The sequence below is a fragment of the Lactuca saligna genome, chromosome 1 (genome assembly GCF_052625555.1).
Source record: "Lactuca saligna cultivar CGN05327 chromosome 1, ASM5262555v1, whole genome shotgun sequence".
Taxonomy (NCBI): domain Eukaryota; kingdom Viridiplantae; phylum Streptophyta; class Magnoliopsida; order Asterales; family Asteraceae; genus Lactuca; species Lactuca saligna.
The window spans coordinates 98,946,238-98,962,943 of record NC_136417.1 but is presented as its reverse complement, the minus strand read 5'-3'; the positions used below and the strand labels follow the sequence as shown (position 1 = coordinate 98,962,943).

At 36.4% G+C, this 16,706-nt stretch overlaps 1 protein-coding gene across 1 annotated transcript; it reads left to right on the top strand.

The window, feature by feature from the left end:
- Positions 1-41: 41 nt before the first annotated feature.
- Positions 42-914, top strand: LOC145010046 (uncharacterized). Its single transcript, XM_078968641.1, has one exon. The coding sequence runs from the start codon at positions 42-44 to the stop codon at positions 912-914; it is 873 nt and encodes a 290-aa protein (XP_078824767.1).
- Positions 915-16,706: the final 15,792 nt, after the last annotated feature.

Sequence of the window (16,706 nt, the reverse complement as noted above, 5' to 3'; positions counted from 1 at the left end):
TATTCGTACATCCTACATCCAACAAATTATTTTACTTACGGATGCTACTCTGCCACCAAAAGGGATGTACATCATTTCAAGATTTGCGCACCGTACGAGGTACCGTTTACCCAAACTTTCGGGCCGCTTGCAATGCACTTGGATTGATAAGGGATGACATTGAATGGCTTACCTGTTTCACAGAAGCTTCCATCTGGGCAACTGCATTACAGTTACGATCCCTTTTCTGCCACCTATTGCTTTTCTGTGAGGTCACCAATCCACGTTTACTATGGGACAGTGCATGTGATAAGATGAAAGATGACTATCTACATACCTTGAAACTCCAAATACCAGATAAGAATGTTGGTTCAACTGCTGACATAATTGAACAACAGTTTCTTCATGATTTAGATAATATCCTCTGTTCTGCTGTTCCATCCAAATCAATGGGAGATTTTGGCCTTCCCATTCCTTCACCTGATGTCATTGGTATTTTACAAAATCGTCTTCTACTCGAAGAATTGAGGTACGACAGGGAAGGGATGATGAAAGAGCACAATGAGCTGGTGCCAAAATTAAAAAGTGACCAAAGATCAGTCTATAATACAGTCGTCAGTTCCATAGAAAACAAAAAACAAATACTGATGTTTGTTTATGGACATGGGGGTACCGACAAGACATTCCTATGGACAACCATTCTTTCCTATTTCAGATCCATAGGAAAGATTGTATTGGCTATTGCTGCTTCCGGAATTGCGTCACTTTTGCTACCTTCTGGAACAACAGCACATTCAAGATTCAGGATACCTATCGACTTACCAGACAAAAAATCATGTGATATTAAAAAACGCTCCTTCCTTGGAGAACTTATGCAACGTACAACACTCATTATTTGGGATGAAGCACCAATGAGTGACAGAAAGGTGCTTTGAATTTTTGGACCGCTCACTTAGAGATGTGCTAGATTGTGATCAACAACCATTTGGAGGGATATCGATGCTTCTCGGTGGTGATTTCCGCCAGACTCTTCCTGTTGTACCAAAAATCACACGTTCGGAAATCATTGCACTAACTTTACCGAGTTCATACCTATGGCCATATTTCACGGTTCAGATTTTACATACAAACATGAGACTACAATCATCTGACATAACAACTCAAAATTTAATGTCCACATCAGCTTTTGCAAGATGGTTGCTAGCTATTGGAGACGGAATCATAGGTATATCAGACAAAGACAACCCACATGATTCAAGTTGGGTACAAATTCCATCCTCACTCCTAATATCTACCACTCCAAACTCTCTACAGACGTTGATGGATTTTGTTTATGGAGACGGTATACTTATCGACCCCACTGCTGCAGATTTTTTAGTAAGAGCAATAGTTTCTCCTACAAATGAGACAGCCGATGAAATAAACACCCACATTTTAAAAATCGTGAGAACAAGTGGTAGAACATACAAATGTACAGACATCATGGAACCAAATGGAAAGCATACATCAGATATGGAAGGCTTGTATCCAATTGAATACCTAAACCAACTAAACTTTCCAGGAACAGCACCACATGAGCTTACAGTTAAAATACATTGTCCAATAATGTTAATAAGAAACATAAATCAGAGGGAAGGTTTATGTAATGGTACCCGACTCATCGTCTCCCAATTGTTACCAAACGTTATCGAAGCAACCATCATAACTGCCACTTGCATTGGAAAACGTACATATATACCACGGATAAAATTCATACACAAATCATCAAATTTCCCATTCACGTTTTCACAAAAACAGTTTCCAGTGAAAGTTTGTTATGCGATGACTATCAACAAGAGTCAAGGACAGTCACTGCGTATAATAGGCATCTATTTGTCACAGCCCGTCTTCGCACATGGATAACTTTATGTAGCACTATCCCGAGCTACATCACCAGATTCCATAAAAATACTAATAAAGACCAATGACACAGTGGAAGAGAATCAAACCAAAAACGTTGTCTTCAAAGATTTATTGCAGATCCTTACTTTAACAGAGGTCTATAGTATCACTACCTGTCATACCTTTCGTGAACACTTTTCTAAAGACCATTACTACTTTTTGAAATAGCTTATGCTGTTGACTGCTTCCACATAATTTACATATCTATAAAATTTCTTATTCTTTTCCGAATATAACACTGATTTTCACACATTTCTTTCTATTAGAAAACAGAAACAACTCATGACGAGCATTTCTGACTTGAAGACTGATGGTATTGGAGGCCCGCTACAAGTTAGAATACTGAGAAAATGGAAACATGATGTCCGGCGATACGAGACTTGGTATCTTGCTGTCGATAGATTTGTAAGTAGTCACCAAAAAAGATTACAACAAAATCAGGTTCTAAATTTTATATTTCGATGTTCTTTAAATATTAAAAAGTATGTTGATAACAAAAAATAAATTATTTACAGAAAGTATAAATAAAAGTTCTTACAACAAAATTATTAATAACAGTTTTTTTATGTTTATAAAAACATCGAGTTTGTTATTTTAAAAAAAATCATCTCTTTAATAAATGGTATATTCGTATATAATATGTCATAATCCGTAAATCATAAATATCCCTGTTTTGTAATAAAAACATATCTAATGTCAACTTATTAACATCATGATGGAGAAACTACATTCATCGAATCATATAACAATCTCTTTTTACAGGCAGATGCCATACAAATTCTTGGACAGCGAACAAATCAGAGTTACATTGAGTCTGTCCTCCATGTTTCACAGTGTTACACCATATCAGATTATAGCTGTCCTCAATTAGATAACTATCAAAAATTCCTTGAAAATGAGTTCTACATCGATGTTGGCCTCAAGTCCATCATACAACCAATTCCAGAGACAACAACAATACCCAAAACCTGGTTTCGTTTCGTATCAAAATCACATCTCATAGACCTCGGAGAAAGACCACCATACTATCCAGGTAATCATAATACCGAAAGATCTAATTACATAGGTGTTTCTTACACATTTACATTTACTACTAAACAGATTATATTGGTGTCTTATCAAAGATCAGAGATTGTACCAAAGCAAGCGGGGAATCATTTGTCTTGCTCATACTAATGGATGAAAGGTATACATAGTAAAAAGCATATCACAGTTATCAATTTCCTCATACCTATCTAACACCAAAAAAAAAATCAATTTTATTAGTGGTAGTGAACTTGCAATCAATCTATGGAAAGAATGTATAACCAATCCAAAAAAATTCAACCGCGACTCCTTGCATCCACCACCCGCGACAACGGTTGTTGCCGTCACGAACCTAAAACCATCCATATACAATGGTACTTTTTTCTACTCAGCCCTCTATATATCGGTATTATTATTGTCATATAATGTTATGTCATGCACTCAATCTACAAATCACTTTTCTATAGGAGTATTACGTTATGGTTCATCACATGCTACACATATCTATGTGAATCCGGACATACCAGAAACAACAACACTCATTAATCTGTGAGTCATAAATTACATTAAAATCAATTATTCCGTATGATAAACTTTCCATACTAATAAGAAGATGACATCAGATTTACAGGACCTTCAAGACCAGCACCACCACTATCAGGAGCACCATCAACCCTATATGACATGAAGAAAAAAAACAAATCTGATCTTCGGCTAACATCAACTTAATAATATCTCTATTTACAAATAACATCAGCTTCGGACATCCACATCCAATTCTTTTATATCCACAGGATAAAACATTCATCGTACAAGCTTCAATCAAAGAATTTCACTATCAAAACAGCTGGTTCCAAACAATATGTCCAATATGTAAAGATCCCATCTTCAAAAGAGGTGAAAGTTGGTACTGCAGTGCACATGGACTAATCGAAAAGCCCACTTACATGTAAGCATCTTTTGAGTTAAATAAAGCATCATTATTTTCTGACAAAAGTCTTTATGAATATTTTCCATTCATAGATAAAAATTAACAGTAACCATCACTGATGTTACGGACACGATATCAGCACTAATATCCGAGACATCATGTCGGAAACTGTTAAAGTCATCACTTGAGAACTTTATATCCAATAACCCACACATAAACATAAACACCCTACCTCCTATCATCACTGACCACAAGGAACAAACAAAAAAGATGTCGATCCAAATGCTTAGAGCATCAACCCTCGACAATATACGCTTCATAATAATAGATATTGAAGAGCCAACAACCAGGGCTCAAGCGTCTATGCCAGGAACACCAGCTCAACCACAAATGACAAGAATCCGACCAACTGACACAACACCAGAGCCATCAACACCTGTTGAACATGTTGTGCGTACTCTCACCTACGATCCCCAAGGTAAACACCCAATAACAAAATCAAATTCAAAAACAAAAATCCAAAAAAAATACTAACAATTTTCAATTCATGTCTAACAGAATCTACACCAAGAAAAAATGCAAAGCGGACACTCAAACAGCAGACATCATAGACAACCACCACAAATAGATCTTTTGTTTGGACCAATATCACTATCTTTTGTAATATAAATATATCATCATGATCCTTTTGTTTGAACCATTGTCACTTTCTTTTCTAATATAAACATATCATGATGACCCCCTATGACTATAAACAATAACAAATAACTTCTCTTTGTATCAATATTCTTCTTCTAAATTTCATAGATGTTTCCACAAGAAAAAGAACGAACACTTTCTTTTCTTCTATGAATTAACGCACCACCTACATTATAACATGCATGATAGCTATTACCTAAAACATGAACACACACACACACACATACCGATTTAAATAAATAATCCGTTTAAATTATCCACTAATTAATAATATATTACGGTAACAACCATTATTAATACGCAATTAAATGCAGATACATACATCCTAGCAAACACATTGCATAACAAAAGAATATTTACGATCACTACTTATAAACTTACATAAATTACCACTTAAATTATACTAGATTCACTTAAATATTTGGGCAGGTGTTCCAAATCCATGGTCAACGATTCTATCTACCAAATTAGCCAAGAAAACCTCATAGCCACCCTATCTACCACTTTTAAAAGCAGACTAGAAACCAACTAATACCTCTACAAAAACGCAAACAAACATCATGAATATCGTCATGTAGAAACCCATCGATCAACTCCAAACGATGAAGTTGTCCTTGGCAGATGTACAAACGACGTACACCACTATCAACAATTCCAGACAGAACATGCTGCATGATGCTCCAACAAAACTGCCATACATGCATGGTATCATCACCAACACTGTGAACGCCAATCTCGGCAAAGACACAGTCCTCATGCTCGATATGTTCGACATGATGCAACAGAATATGACAGCAGCTATCGATGTATGCAAGAAAATCACTCAACACCACCCAGAAGCACGACGAATCGAAATCACAAGTTTTTTGCGACCGTCTAACATGACTCCTACTGTTATCCGATATGTAATCATCTAGTAATAAATAAATATCTTTTCTTCCATAATCAGTCGTCTATTTGTATACTTATCCGTTAGAAAACCAAATCAATATAAACATATACAGATACTCTTAGTTTTCCATTTAACAAAGATATAAAATAGGTTCAAACGCAGTCAAATAAAATATTATTTATTTCAGAAGCCATAAAAATAAGATAGATGCTAAAAACAAAACCCTTTGTCCCGCGTAGCGGGGATAACCATCTAGTTATATTATTAATTTTCATTACCCTTATGAATAGTCACTTTTTAGGTGTTCAGACTTTGGCAACTCCTTTTTTAATTTTTAAAACTTTGGCGACACCAGTTTATGAGGCTTTCCAATTTCAGTTCCTGGCCTCCTTTAATCGTCCTCAGTTACCAATAGCTACTTTAATTTTTGTCTGGACTTTTTTTGCCTTTTTTTTTTACACGTGTTAGGTTGCTCTTCTATCGAGTTTACTTCCTCCACCGCCATCAAGCTAAAAGGTATGGTTATATCAAGCCATTGAAAAATCTATGTCACTTCAACATCATGTTAACTCGACTACAAATCCATTATCAAACCACTAGTCCTTGAAAATAATTACCACTCAATACCATTTTTTTTTTGATATTATTAGATTAAATTAAAAAAAATAACCAAATGTTTGGTATTACTTTTAAAACAACTTTTTGACTTTTACTTTTTTGAAAAAACTAAAAATTTAAAATACGTTGAAGAATTAACAAAAAAATAACTTTTTATAATAACTTTCGTCAAGAAGAAAAAAAATGACTTTTCAAAAGTCATGAAATTGTTTTTTTTTTTTTTTTTTTTTTTTGACTTGTAGGCTTTTAAAAGGTAACAGACATTCAAAAGTCAAGAAATATCATCCAAACATTTTTTAAAACAAACTTTTAACTTTTACTTTTTAAAGAACTTTTAAGAAAAAAACTTTTGGGCTTATAAAGTAATCTCAAACACCTCATAAATAAAAAATATTAAATTAAAATACATTACATTAATTTTAAAACATACAAATTTAAATCCTAAAATACTTAAAAAACATTAAAAAAATCCTAAAGTACTTATTTATCTTAAATCGCTTAAAAAAACACACAACATACCAACTAAAACATAAATATTAGAACCTAATTTTCATATTTAGCGCATACACGTTATTGGATTTTCTGAAATGTCGCGAGATTTTCCGAGCCGAAATCCGGTTGGGGCTTTGTGTTTATGATTTGAAGATCGGAAAGAGCGATTTTTTGGTGACAGACTTCCTCTGTTGATTGGTATTTTTTTAGAAACTTAGAGTTTTATCTATGGATTCCACAAGCCTGCTGTTGCTAGTTGTGATTATTTTCCCACTTGAAGACGCTGCCCGTTTTGCTTTGTCCCTTCTCGGTGGTCGACAATGTTAGACTTCTGGTAGACCCTCTGCAACGGCGACATCGATGTCATCATAGAGGTCCAGCCTAAAAGCCGCGTCCGAATCAGAAGTTCTTGGTCTTTTGTTAGAGTTGGTGGTCAAGTCCAAATGCGATGTCTCCGAATTAAGGACCCATTTTGGACCATTATGGCAAATTTCCCATGCTTTTTAGTGACCAAATGGTTTACCTTACCTTACACCCCCTTTGCAGTGGTATTACTTCACCTTTCACCGTGACCCTTCTAAACCCCTCTCAAAAATGGGTCGAAGCTTCACAACAACCGTTTCCCTCCCTTTCTACAACCTCCATGTACCTCTTCCTTCCATAGTTTGTATTTTCTTCTGTCTGTGTGCAACTTTTCAGACCCAGGTACGCACGAATTTCGTATGATTCAATAACTGATTATTTTTTTTCCTAAAATTTTCCAATTTCATGCATTGTTGATTTCATGTTTTGGTTTCTTTTTATTTTATTTCATCTATACAGGACCGGAAAGGCTCCAGACTTGGAAACACCCAAAATTCATATTCTTCAAACGCCAGGAAGCAAAACGTCAATCCCGTTGATTGTCAGAAGTTTTTTTTCTAATAGGTTAGCCTTTGATTTCAAATATGAATATGAAATTCTATAACACTAAATTTATGCCTTGTTCCGAGTTTTACTTAAGGAATGATATGGATGGATATGAAGGGAAGGTGGGGATGTTGAAGGAAAATCACATTCCCAAGTTTAAATGGTGGAAGAAAAGTGAGTGAAAAGAAAAGATTTTAGAGCCATATTTTACTTCCAATTTTTCTCCCAAATCGGAGGGATTCTAGAAGAAAGTGAGCGGAAGGAAAATCTTTTAGTTTTATTTTCTTTTCCTTCCTAACTCGGGAACACAGACACTTAAAGTTTTCTTTTCATTTCCTTTAATTTCATTCAAACCCGGGAACACGAAATAATGAAAATTTTCCTCCCCTTCTATTTTTTCTGTCAATTTATTCCTTTCTGTTCCTTTATTGAATTTACAAAAAAAATAATAAAAAAAACCCTAAGGAACAAGATGTTATAGAAACCTGACATTCTTTCAAGACTAGACCTCCAACGCATAGAACAAGCAGATTTTATGAGGTTCACTTCCAACCAACAATGAGAAGTCCATGAAAAATACCATGTAAAGAAAATTTACACTCGACTACAATAATAAAATATGAAAAAGGGTACATGAAAAATACCATGTAAAGAAAATTTACATGCTTATACAGATAATCTGAATTAATCTTCTAAGATTAAGATGTGATGAGTAAAGTTGTTGAAGAAGAATGTATCAACTCCAAGAGTAGAACTTGGAAGTAATAATTTCAATGTAACACTTGGTCCAATTATTATTCATTTCTGTAAATATTGGAATTTTTGTGGAACTTGACGATTTGGGGAGCTCCACCTCGTCGTGTCGAGAATTTTGTGGACGAAGATTTTAATGTCCCAACTCGACAAGTCGGGGAGTCTCAACTCGAAGAGTTGGCGGATGAAGATGAAACCTTAATTGTAGGGTGCTTCACCCTATTTAAAGGACTTTAACCCCTTAGTTGGCCTCCTTACCAGCCACCCTTATCCAGAAACCTTAGTTTTGTGTGTCTCCTTTCAAGTTTGAGTGTGTGAGCTTTGAGAATTGATTTTTATGGTTGTTTGGAAGGTGATTGGAAGTTTGAAGCATCCAACTTAGAAGAAGGAGTATAGATCCATATTATCTTCATCAATCGTAGTCTTCTAGATCTATATGTTTGAAGTTTTAGCTTGATTTTCGGTTTATGGTTGGGTTATTCAAGATGTTGGGGTTTCCAGAGGTTAATAAGTCAGATCTAGCCCCTCATGGCCTCTTTTGGCCTAAAGTTACAAACTTTATTAGTCCCTAGGTCCTATTCATGCAATTAGTCTCTCTTTAAGTCTTTATTGAGCTCTAGAGTGTATTTTAGCTTGCATGGTTTTAAAGTTGGAAACTTGACGTGATTATCCTACCTTTGGACTCAAGATTTTTGTTTTAGGACTATATTGGGAGAGTTCAAGGGCTTAACGGATTAAGACTCACTCTAATGAGCCTAGGGTTTAGGTTTGCTTCTTATTAGATAGTTCTTAAGGGTAAAATCGGAAACTTTATCCTTCTACACATCATTTTGGAAGAGATCTGAGTTTTGGAATCCTTGGTTTTGATGGATTCAACTTAATGCATTAAGAGGTTGATTTTATGGCCAACTCAATGAGTTCATTAGTGAACTCGACGAGTTGATGGGATTTTTTCCGATCTGTGTGAATGATAGAGAAACTTGACGAGTTAGGTCAACTCGGATCGTTGACTTTGACCGTTGGCCCTAGTCTTTGACTAAGTTTGACTTATAAGGAGTTTTGGTGGATTTTGAGTTGAATCTAAGAAATTGTTTATGTTTAGGGGTTAAGTAGAGCTGACATTCGGAGCCGATACCTAATCAGCTATTGTTTAGTATTTGAGGTGAGTTTCCTCACCATACTAATGGGTCGAAGACACCAATGTCGGCCCATGTTACTTAGCTGTAATGATTATTTGTGGATGTGCTATCAATGTGTTATGTACTCATGTAAAGACCATGTGGGGGTTATCATAGCACTCAGATTAAGCCCATGGAGGGTTAAACGTGGCATCCTTACACGTTTTTTTGTTTGTATGGTATATATGGATTTATATGATTGTATGTAGGTATGTTATGGGAAACTCATTAAGCATTAGCTTACAGTTTGTTGGTTGTTTCAGGTACTTCGGTATCTAAGGGCAAGAGTCAGACATGATGGCGCGACACACACTCTCCAGCTTTTTGATATGGACACTCTGATCTTTTGAATAATTATTTGATGTAATGGATTTTTGAGATACACTCTATGATTGGCTTTTACGATTAAGGGTCATGGGTTTTATTATTAAAATGAAAAAAATTATATTTGAAAATTTGGCCATTATATGCAAGGTTCAATTTTCGTTTATTCCATTACTTTTGTAAATTATTGAAAGGTTATTTTATACATTTTTCATGTTTGGCACAAAAGGCACTGCAGCAGAAAAGATGAGGGAAGCGCTTAGAAGAGTAATGTTGTATTCCAGCCTCCAAAGCTACAGTAGCCACCTTTGTTGACAAAATGAGACCTAGGGTGGCAAAGTCTCTCAACCCTATGATGAACACAGTTAATGAAGGCAACTACAATGGTAGCTGCCAAGACTATAAATAGAGACTTCATTCTTCAGTTGTAAGCATCCCAAACATAGAGAAAGATATAGTATAGCACTTAGTGAGAGAGTGTTAGTGAGAGGGTTGGTTTTTTGTAATAGTTGAGTGTGAGAGTTGCTCCTCCTATTGTAATTCTATTTTAGTGTTTAATAGAAGAGTTTTCCAACCCCAACAACTAGTATCAGAGCCCCGTTTGGTGTCCAGGGAATTCTTTACGAAATTCTCTGTTTTTTCGTCAATTTTTTTTGTCTCAAAATCCATTTTTGAGTACACCGTTGGAAAGGGTTTGTTTCAAGGATTCCGAAAATATATTTTTCATAATTTTTTTGACCACGTGAAGATCTCCAAAACATCAGTCAAAGTCGCCAGAAAATATCACCGAAAAACCAGTTGGCGGAAAGCCTCGCCGGAGAAGAAGGAGTGACGTCATCAGTGACGTCATCATTAACTAGAGTTTCAGAAATTTGCAGTTTAGCCCCTGAAGTTTCAGAAAATTTCAAACAGGTCCCTCTTTTTTCTGAAACACTACAGTTCGGTCCCTGTTTGTTCCGAAAGTAACCTGTTTGCTCCCTAGACTTTAGAAAAGTTTTAGAAGGGTCCCTGGTTTGCAGAAACGTTTCAGATTGGCCCCTGTAAGTTTCGAAAATTACAGTTTAGCCCATATAGTTCTGAAAAGTTACAAATTAGCACATAACTTTTCAAGAAAGTATATTTTTAACCCGAAAAATTCTACCCCAACATTTTTGACGCTTCCGAATCCATCCGAGAGCTCGGTTTTATCTAATTTTCCTCGAAATATTTGTAAAATAAATTTGCGATTATTTTCAATGGAATCTACAAGTACGATTACGATGGTTCGACTTATGCCCACAAATTACAACATGTGGAAGCCAAGGATGGAAGATTTGCTTAATCTAAAAGATTTAGTAGAGTCTATAGAAAATCAAGGCGTCAAACCTAACATGAAGACAAAAGAAATTTGAATGAGAATAAACAAGAAAACGGTGGCACAAATTCGATAGTGGATCGACCACATTGTTTTTCATCATGTCTCTCAAGAGATAGACGCATACAAACTTTGGGAGAAGCTCGAGAATATGTATCAGGGAAAGACGACACACAACAAGACCTTGCTGATGAGGCGCCTTGTAAACCACAAGTTACGAAGTGGTATGTCCATAATCGAGCATACGAGTCAGTTCCAGGATCTCGTAAACCAGCTCGGTGCTGCTGATTGGGTTCTCAAAGACTTGGAACAAGCCATATTGCTCTTGAGTTCTCTACCAGATAACTAGGAGACGCTTGTTGTGACTCTCAACAACTCTGCCCCCGGTGGTAAAGTGTCAATGGAGATGGTCACAGACGCCCTAATGAACGAGGAAGCCAGAAGGAAAGAAGCTGGTACAGACCAGTCTTTTGCCCTCATGTCAGAAAATAAAGAAAGAGGTGGAGAAAGAATTGGAGGTAGAGGTCGAGGTCGAGGCATAGGCAGACATAGTCGAAGTAAAGGAAGATCTCAAGATCGTGGGAAATCACGAGATCGAGGGAAATCGTGAGAGCGAGGTAAATCTTCAAATACATGGTTTGAAGGCTATTGCAATCATTGTAATTATTATGGCCACAAAAGAAGTGATTGATGAAGGTTCTTACGAGAGCAGCCTGAGACAAGCCAAAATTCAAGTAGGGAGAATGGAGAAACCATGGTCACCATAACACAAGACGTTGCCCTTGTTACATACAAGGAGGAAGCATGCCTACATGTTGGAACACATGATGATGAGTGGGTGATTGATAGCACTACATCATATCATTCGACTCTAAACCGGGATTTATTCACTACTTATAAACCCGGAGACCATGGTACCGTAAAAATGGGAAACATTAGTTTCTCAAGCATTGCTGGCATTGGTGATGTGCATTTAAAGACCAATGTTGGATGTACATTGGTGCTGAAAGATGTTCGACATGTCCCAGAGCTGAGAATAAATATTATCTCAGTTGGAGCACTTGATGTTCAAGGATATGATAATCAATTCAAAAATGGCACTTGGAAGTTGTTAAAAGGTGTTATGGTTGTTACAAGGGGACAACTTGATGGTACTCTTTATAAAATTCATGCAAAGCTACTTCATCCAAGTCTCAATGTTGTTGAAGAAGAAACATCACCAAACTTGTGGCATAGAAGACTAGGCCACATGAGCGAGAAGGGATTGATGACTCTTGCAAAGAAGGAGTCCATTTCAATGGCAAAGGATGTTGCCCTAGATCCGTGTGAATACTGTCTATTTGGGGAACAACACAGAGTTCCCTTTAGCTCCACAAGAAAGAACCGCTTTGAGTTGCTGAGCCTTGTCCACTCCGACGTATGTGGACCCATTGAAGTAGAATCTCTTGGTGGAAGTCGGTATTTTGTGACATTTATTGACGATGCATCATGAAAGGTATAGGCATATTGTTTGAGGACGAAGGATCAAGTATTGGACCGCTTCAAAGATTTTCATGCAATGGTGGAAAGACAATCAGGCAGGCAGTTGAAATGTCTCAGATCAGATAATAGAGGCGAGTACTATTCCCATGAGTTCTCTACATATTCCACGGAACATGGTATCAGACATGAAAAGGATGTCCCACAAACCCCGCAACATAATGGTGTAGCAGAACGGATGAATCACACCATTGTTGAGAATGTTCGATGCATGCTCAACATGACTAAACTCCCAAAGTCATTTTGGGGTGAAGCTGTATTGACATCTTGCTATCTAATAAATAGGTCACCTTCCGCTCCATTGAATTTTAAAGTTCTGGAGAAGATATGGACGGGTAAAGACATATCATATTCTCACTTGAGAGTATTTGGGTGCAAGGCGTTTGCACATGTATCAAGTGAATTGCGGAAGAAGTTGGACCTCAAATCCACTCCATGCATCTTTATTGGATATGGAGATGAAGAGTTCGGGTACAGGCTATGGGACCCAGAACTAAAGAAGGTTATTCGAAGTAGAGATGTGGTTTTCTATGAAAACCAATATGACGATTTCAAGGCATTGATTAATGAACAATCAGGCTCCAAAGTTTCAGAAATAACATCTGAAAATAAAGATGATGTTTCCACTGAAGAAGACGGTGAAGAAGTTGATGATTCAAATCAAGAAGGTGTTGAGTAGGGGGAGCTTCAACCCATGATAGTTTAGATATATTTCCAGAAGTTACAAACGAAGGAACTCAAGTTAGACAATCCGAACGAGTACGTGCTCAATCAACAAGATATCCGACTTCAAACTACATCCTTCTTACTAGTGAGGGGGAGCCAGAGAGCTTTCAAGAAGCTCAATCTCATATTGACAAAGAAAATTGGAAGAAGGCCATGGAAGAAGAAATGAATTCTTTGCAGAAGAATCAAACATATGAGTTGGTGAAACTCCCCAAAGGAAAAAAAGCCTTGAAAACAAGTGGGTTTCAAGTTGAAGAACGACGACAAGGGAAATACTATGAAGTATAAGGCGAGAGTCATTGTCAAAGGTTTCCAACAAAAAGAAGGAATCGACTTTGATGAAATTTTTTCACCTGTTGTGAATATGTTGTCTATTCAAGTTGTACTCGGATTAGTTTTTAGTCTAGATCTTGAACTTGAGCAGATGGATGTGAAAACAGCCTTTCTCCATGGTGATTTGGATGAAGAAATATACATGGAGCAACCCGATGGCTTTAAAGTCCCAAAGAAAGAGCATCTCGTTTGCAAATTAAAGAAGAGCCTATATGGACTTAAGCAAGCCCTAAGGCAGTGGTACAAGAGGTTTGATTCATTTATGATGAATCATGAGTACAAGAGAACTGTTGCAGACCATTGTGTCTATCTGAAGAAGTTTCCAGATGGGAAATTTGTCATCCTTTTGCTCTACGTGGATGATATGTTGTTAGTGGGCCAAGATGCAACGATGTTCAACAACTTGAAGAAGGATTTGTTTAAGTTCTTTGATATGAAAGACTTAGGCCAAGCACAACATATATTGGGCATGAAAATTATTTGTGATAGAAAATCAAGAAAATTGTTCTTATCACAGGAAGAGTATGTTGAATGTGTGATCAAAATGTTCAACATGGATAATTCCAAGCCCATTGGTACCCCCTTGGCTAACCACTTCAAGTTGAGTAAGAAAAATTGTACATCTTCTGAGAAATAAAAAGAAGAGATTAAGGAAATCCCTTATTCCTCAGCCGTAGGAAGTCTTATGTATGCAATGGTGTGTACAAGACCAGATATTGCTCATACTGTCGGTGTTGTGAGTAGATATCTAGCTAATCCAGGAAAAAAAATATTGGGAATCAGTCAAATGGATACTTCGATACCTAAAGGATAGTTCGAAACTATGTTTATGCTACGGGGGAGCAATACCAATGGTGGAAGGTTATACAGATGCCGATATGGCAGGAGATCTTGATAGTAGGAAATCTACATCAAGTTACATTTTTACTTTGGCATGGAGAGCTATCCTGTGGCAATCCAAGCTACAGAAGTGTGTTGCGCTGTCAAAAACAGAAGCCGAGTATATTGCTGCCGTTGAAGCTGGGAAGGAGCTTATATGGATGAAATGGTTTCTTTAAGAATTAGGCTTTCCACAAGAAGAGTACATCATTCATTGCGATAGTCAGAGTGCTACGGACCTGAGTAAGAACTCGATGTATCATTCCCGCACAAAACATATTGATATACGTTATTGCTGGCTTAGAGAAGCAATTGAGGGATGGGAATTGAAGTTGTTAAAGATCAGCACCAACAACAATCCTGCAGACATGCTAATAAAGGTGGTAACACAAGAGAAACACAAACTATGTGCTGACATAGTTGGGATGAGGATTGTTGGACGGAGACTGAAGGGGGAGATTTGTTGTGTTCCAGCCTCCAAAGCTACAGTAGCCACCTTTGTTGACAAAATGAGACCAAGGGTGGCAAAGTCTTTCAACCCTATGATGAACACAGTTAATGAAGGCAACTACAATGGTGACTGCCAAGACTATAAATAGAGACTTCATTCTTCAGTTGTAAGCATCCCAAACACAGAGAAAGATATAGTATAACACTTAGTGAGAGAGTGTTAGTGAGAGGGTTGATTTTTTGTAATAGTTGAGTGTGAGAGTTACTCCTCCTATTGTAATTCTATTTTAGTGTTTAATAGAAGAGTTTTCCGACCCCAACAAGTAATGGTTGCAAATCATCCGGAAGCAGGAGGCAGCCATTACTTGGCTTCAAAAATCAATGAGGCGAAATAGGGAATGTTTGGAGAGAGCATACACATTAGATCTGCATTCTATGATTCTTCAAGGCAAGCAACATACTTGGTCATATACAAAAAAAAATGTGTCGATTGATGTTGATTACAAATATTTGTGTCCATTTTTTATTATTTCTTTTGCTTCTATCATTTGAGTAATCAAGAAATAATGTGGAACAATGGATATCTTTCATGGTCTAATAATGTTAAAGAGTTGTTAACCTTTAGGTCTTAAAATAATATGACATCTCTACATTTTAACAGTCTTTTGTTGTTTTTGTGGTGGGTAATGTTTTCCTCAATACACCGATTCTAAGTGGAAGCAGGGACTAATAACACTGGAAAGAGGCGAGGTTGATTTTGCTTGAAGGGTATTCATCTTTCATGTAAAAGTAATTATTGTATTAATCTTTCTTCCTCTACTTCCATGATTAGTTTCACTAAAGACGAAAAACTAAATAAAGTATGGGGCGACTAGTTTGATTAAACGGTATTTTCGTAATTGTCATTTATTTTACATATATACATATCGAAATGTTAATTTAATTCCAATGTTGATTAAAATTTGCTGGCCTTTAGAATTAGATAGATAGAAATTGAATACATTGGATAATTTTTCCCAATAGTGATAAACTCTATTTCGTTTCGGAAAATTAGAGGTTTTTAATCAAATTGTTTAATAAAAGCTAGAATTGTCATTTGTAGTTTTAACTATTTATAAACTCATTTTTTGGTAAAAGGGAATCAATTTGAATTGATATATTCATTTGTAATTGTGTTTTACATGTGATCATGGTAGTCTATACATGACTATGATATCCATCGACCTGGAAGGGCAGGGGAAAATTAAACAAAAGTAATACACATGGTATTCCTTGATATAGTTATGTTTTTTTAATTCAATTTTATTCTTCATGGTTTACTACCATTTCATTCGCTCACTGTTCATCCACTCACTGGTTGACTGTTGGTTGGGTTTCTTTTTCTGAAAATTACCAACAGCTTTTGAATTTTGGTATCTTCATTGTTTGAATTGTTACCTTCATTGTATGTCATCCAAGTTCTTATAGTCATTAGCGACTACATATTCTTGACGATGCTTTGACACATACATGTCTTGTTGTTACAATACAAACTAATTATTGCATACTAAATTCTATAACATTGAATTTGCAGAAACATGAAGCAAGAAAAATCAAAGTTGAATCAAATTCGATTCCATCCACAACCAAGGAGATGAATAAGCAGTCGAATCATGAATCCCAAGATGAACGGCGACTCGTCTT

Excerpts from the sequence above, each read along its gene's own strand:
- LOC145010046 (XM_078968641.1), top strand. The coding sequence starts at position 42 with ATGCTACTCTGCCACCAAAAGGGATGTACATCATTTCAAGATTTGCGC.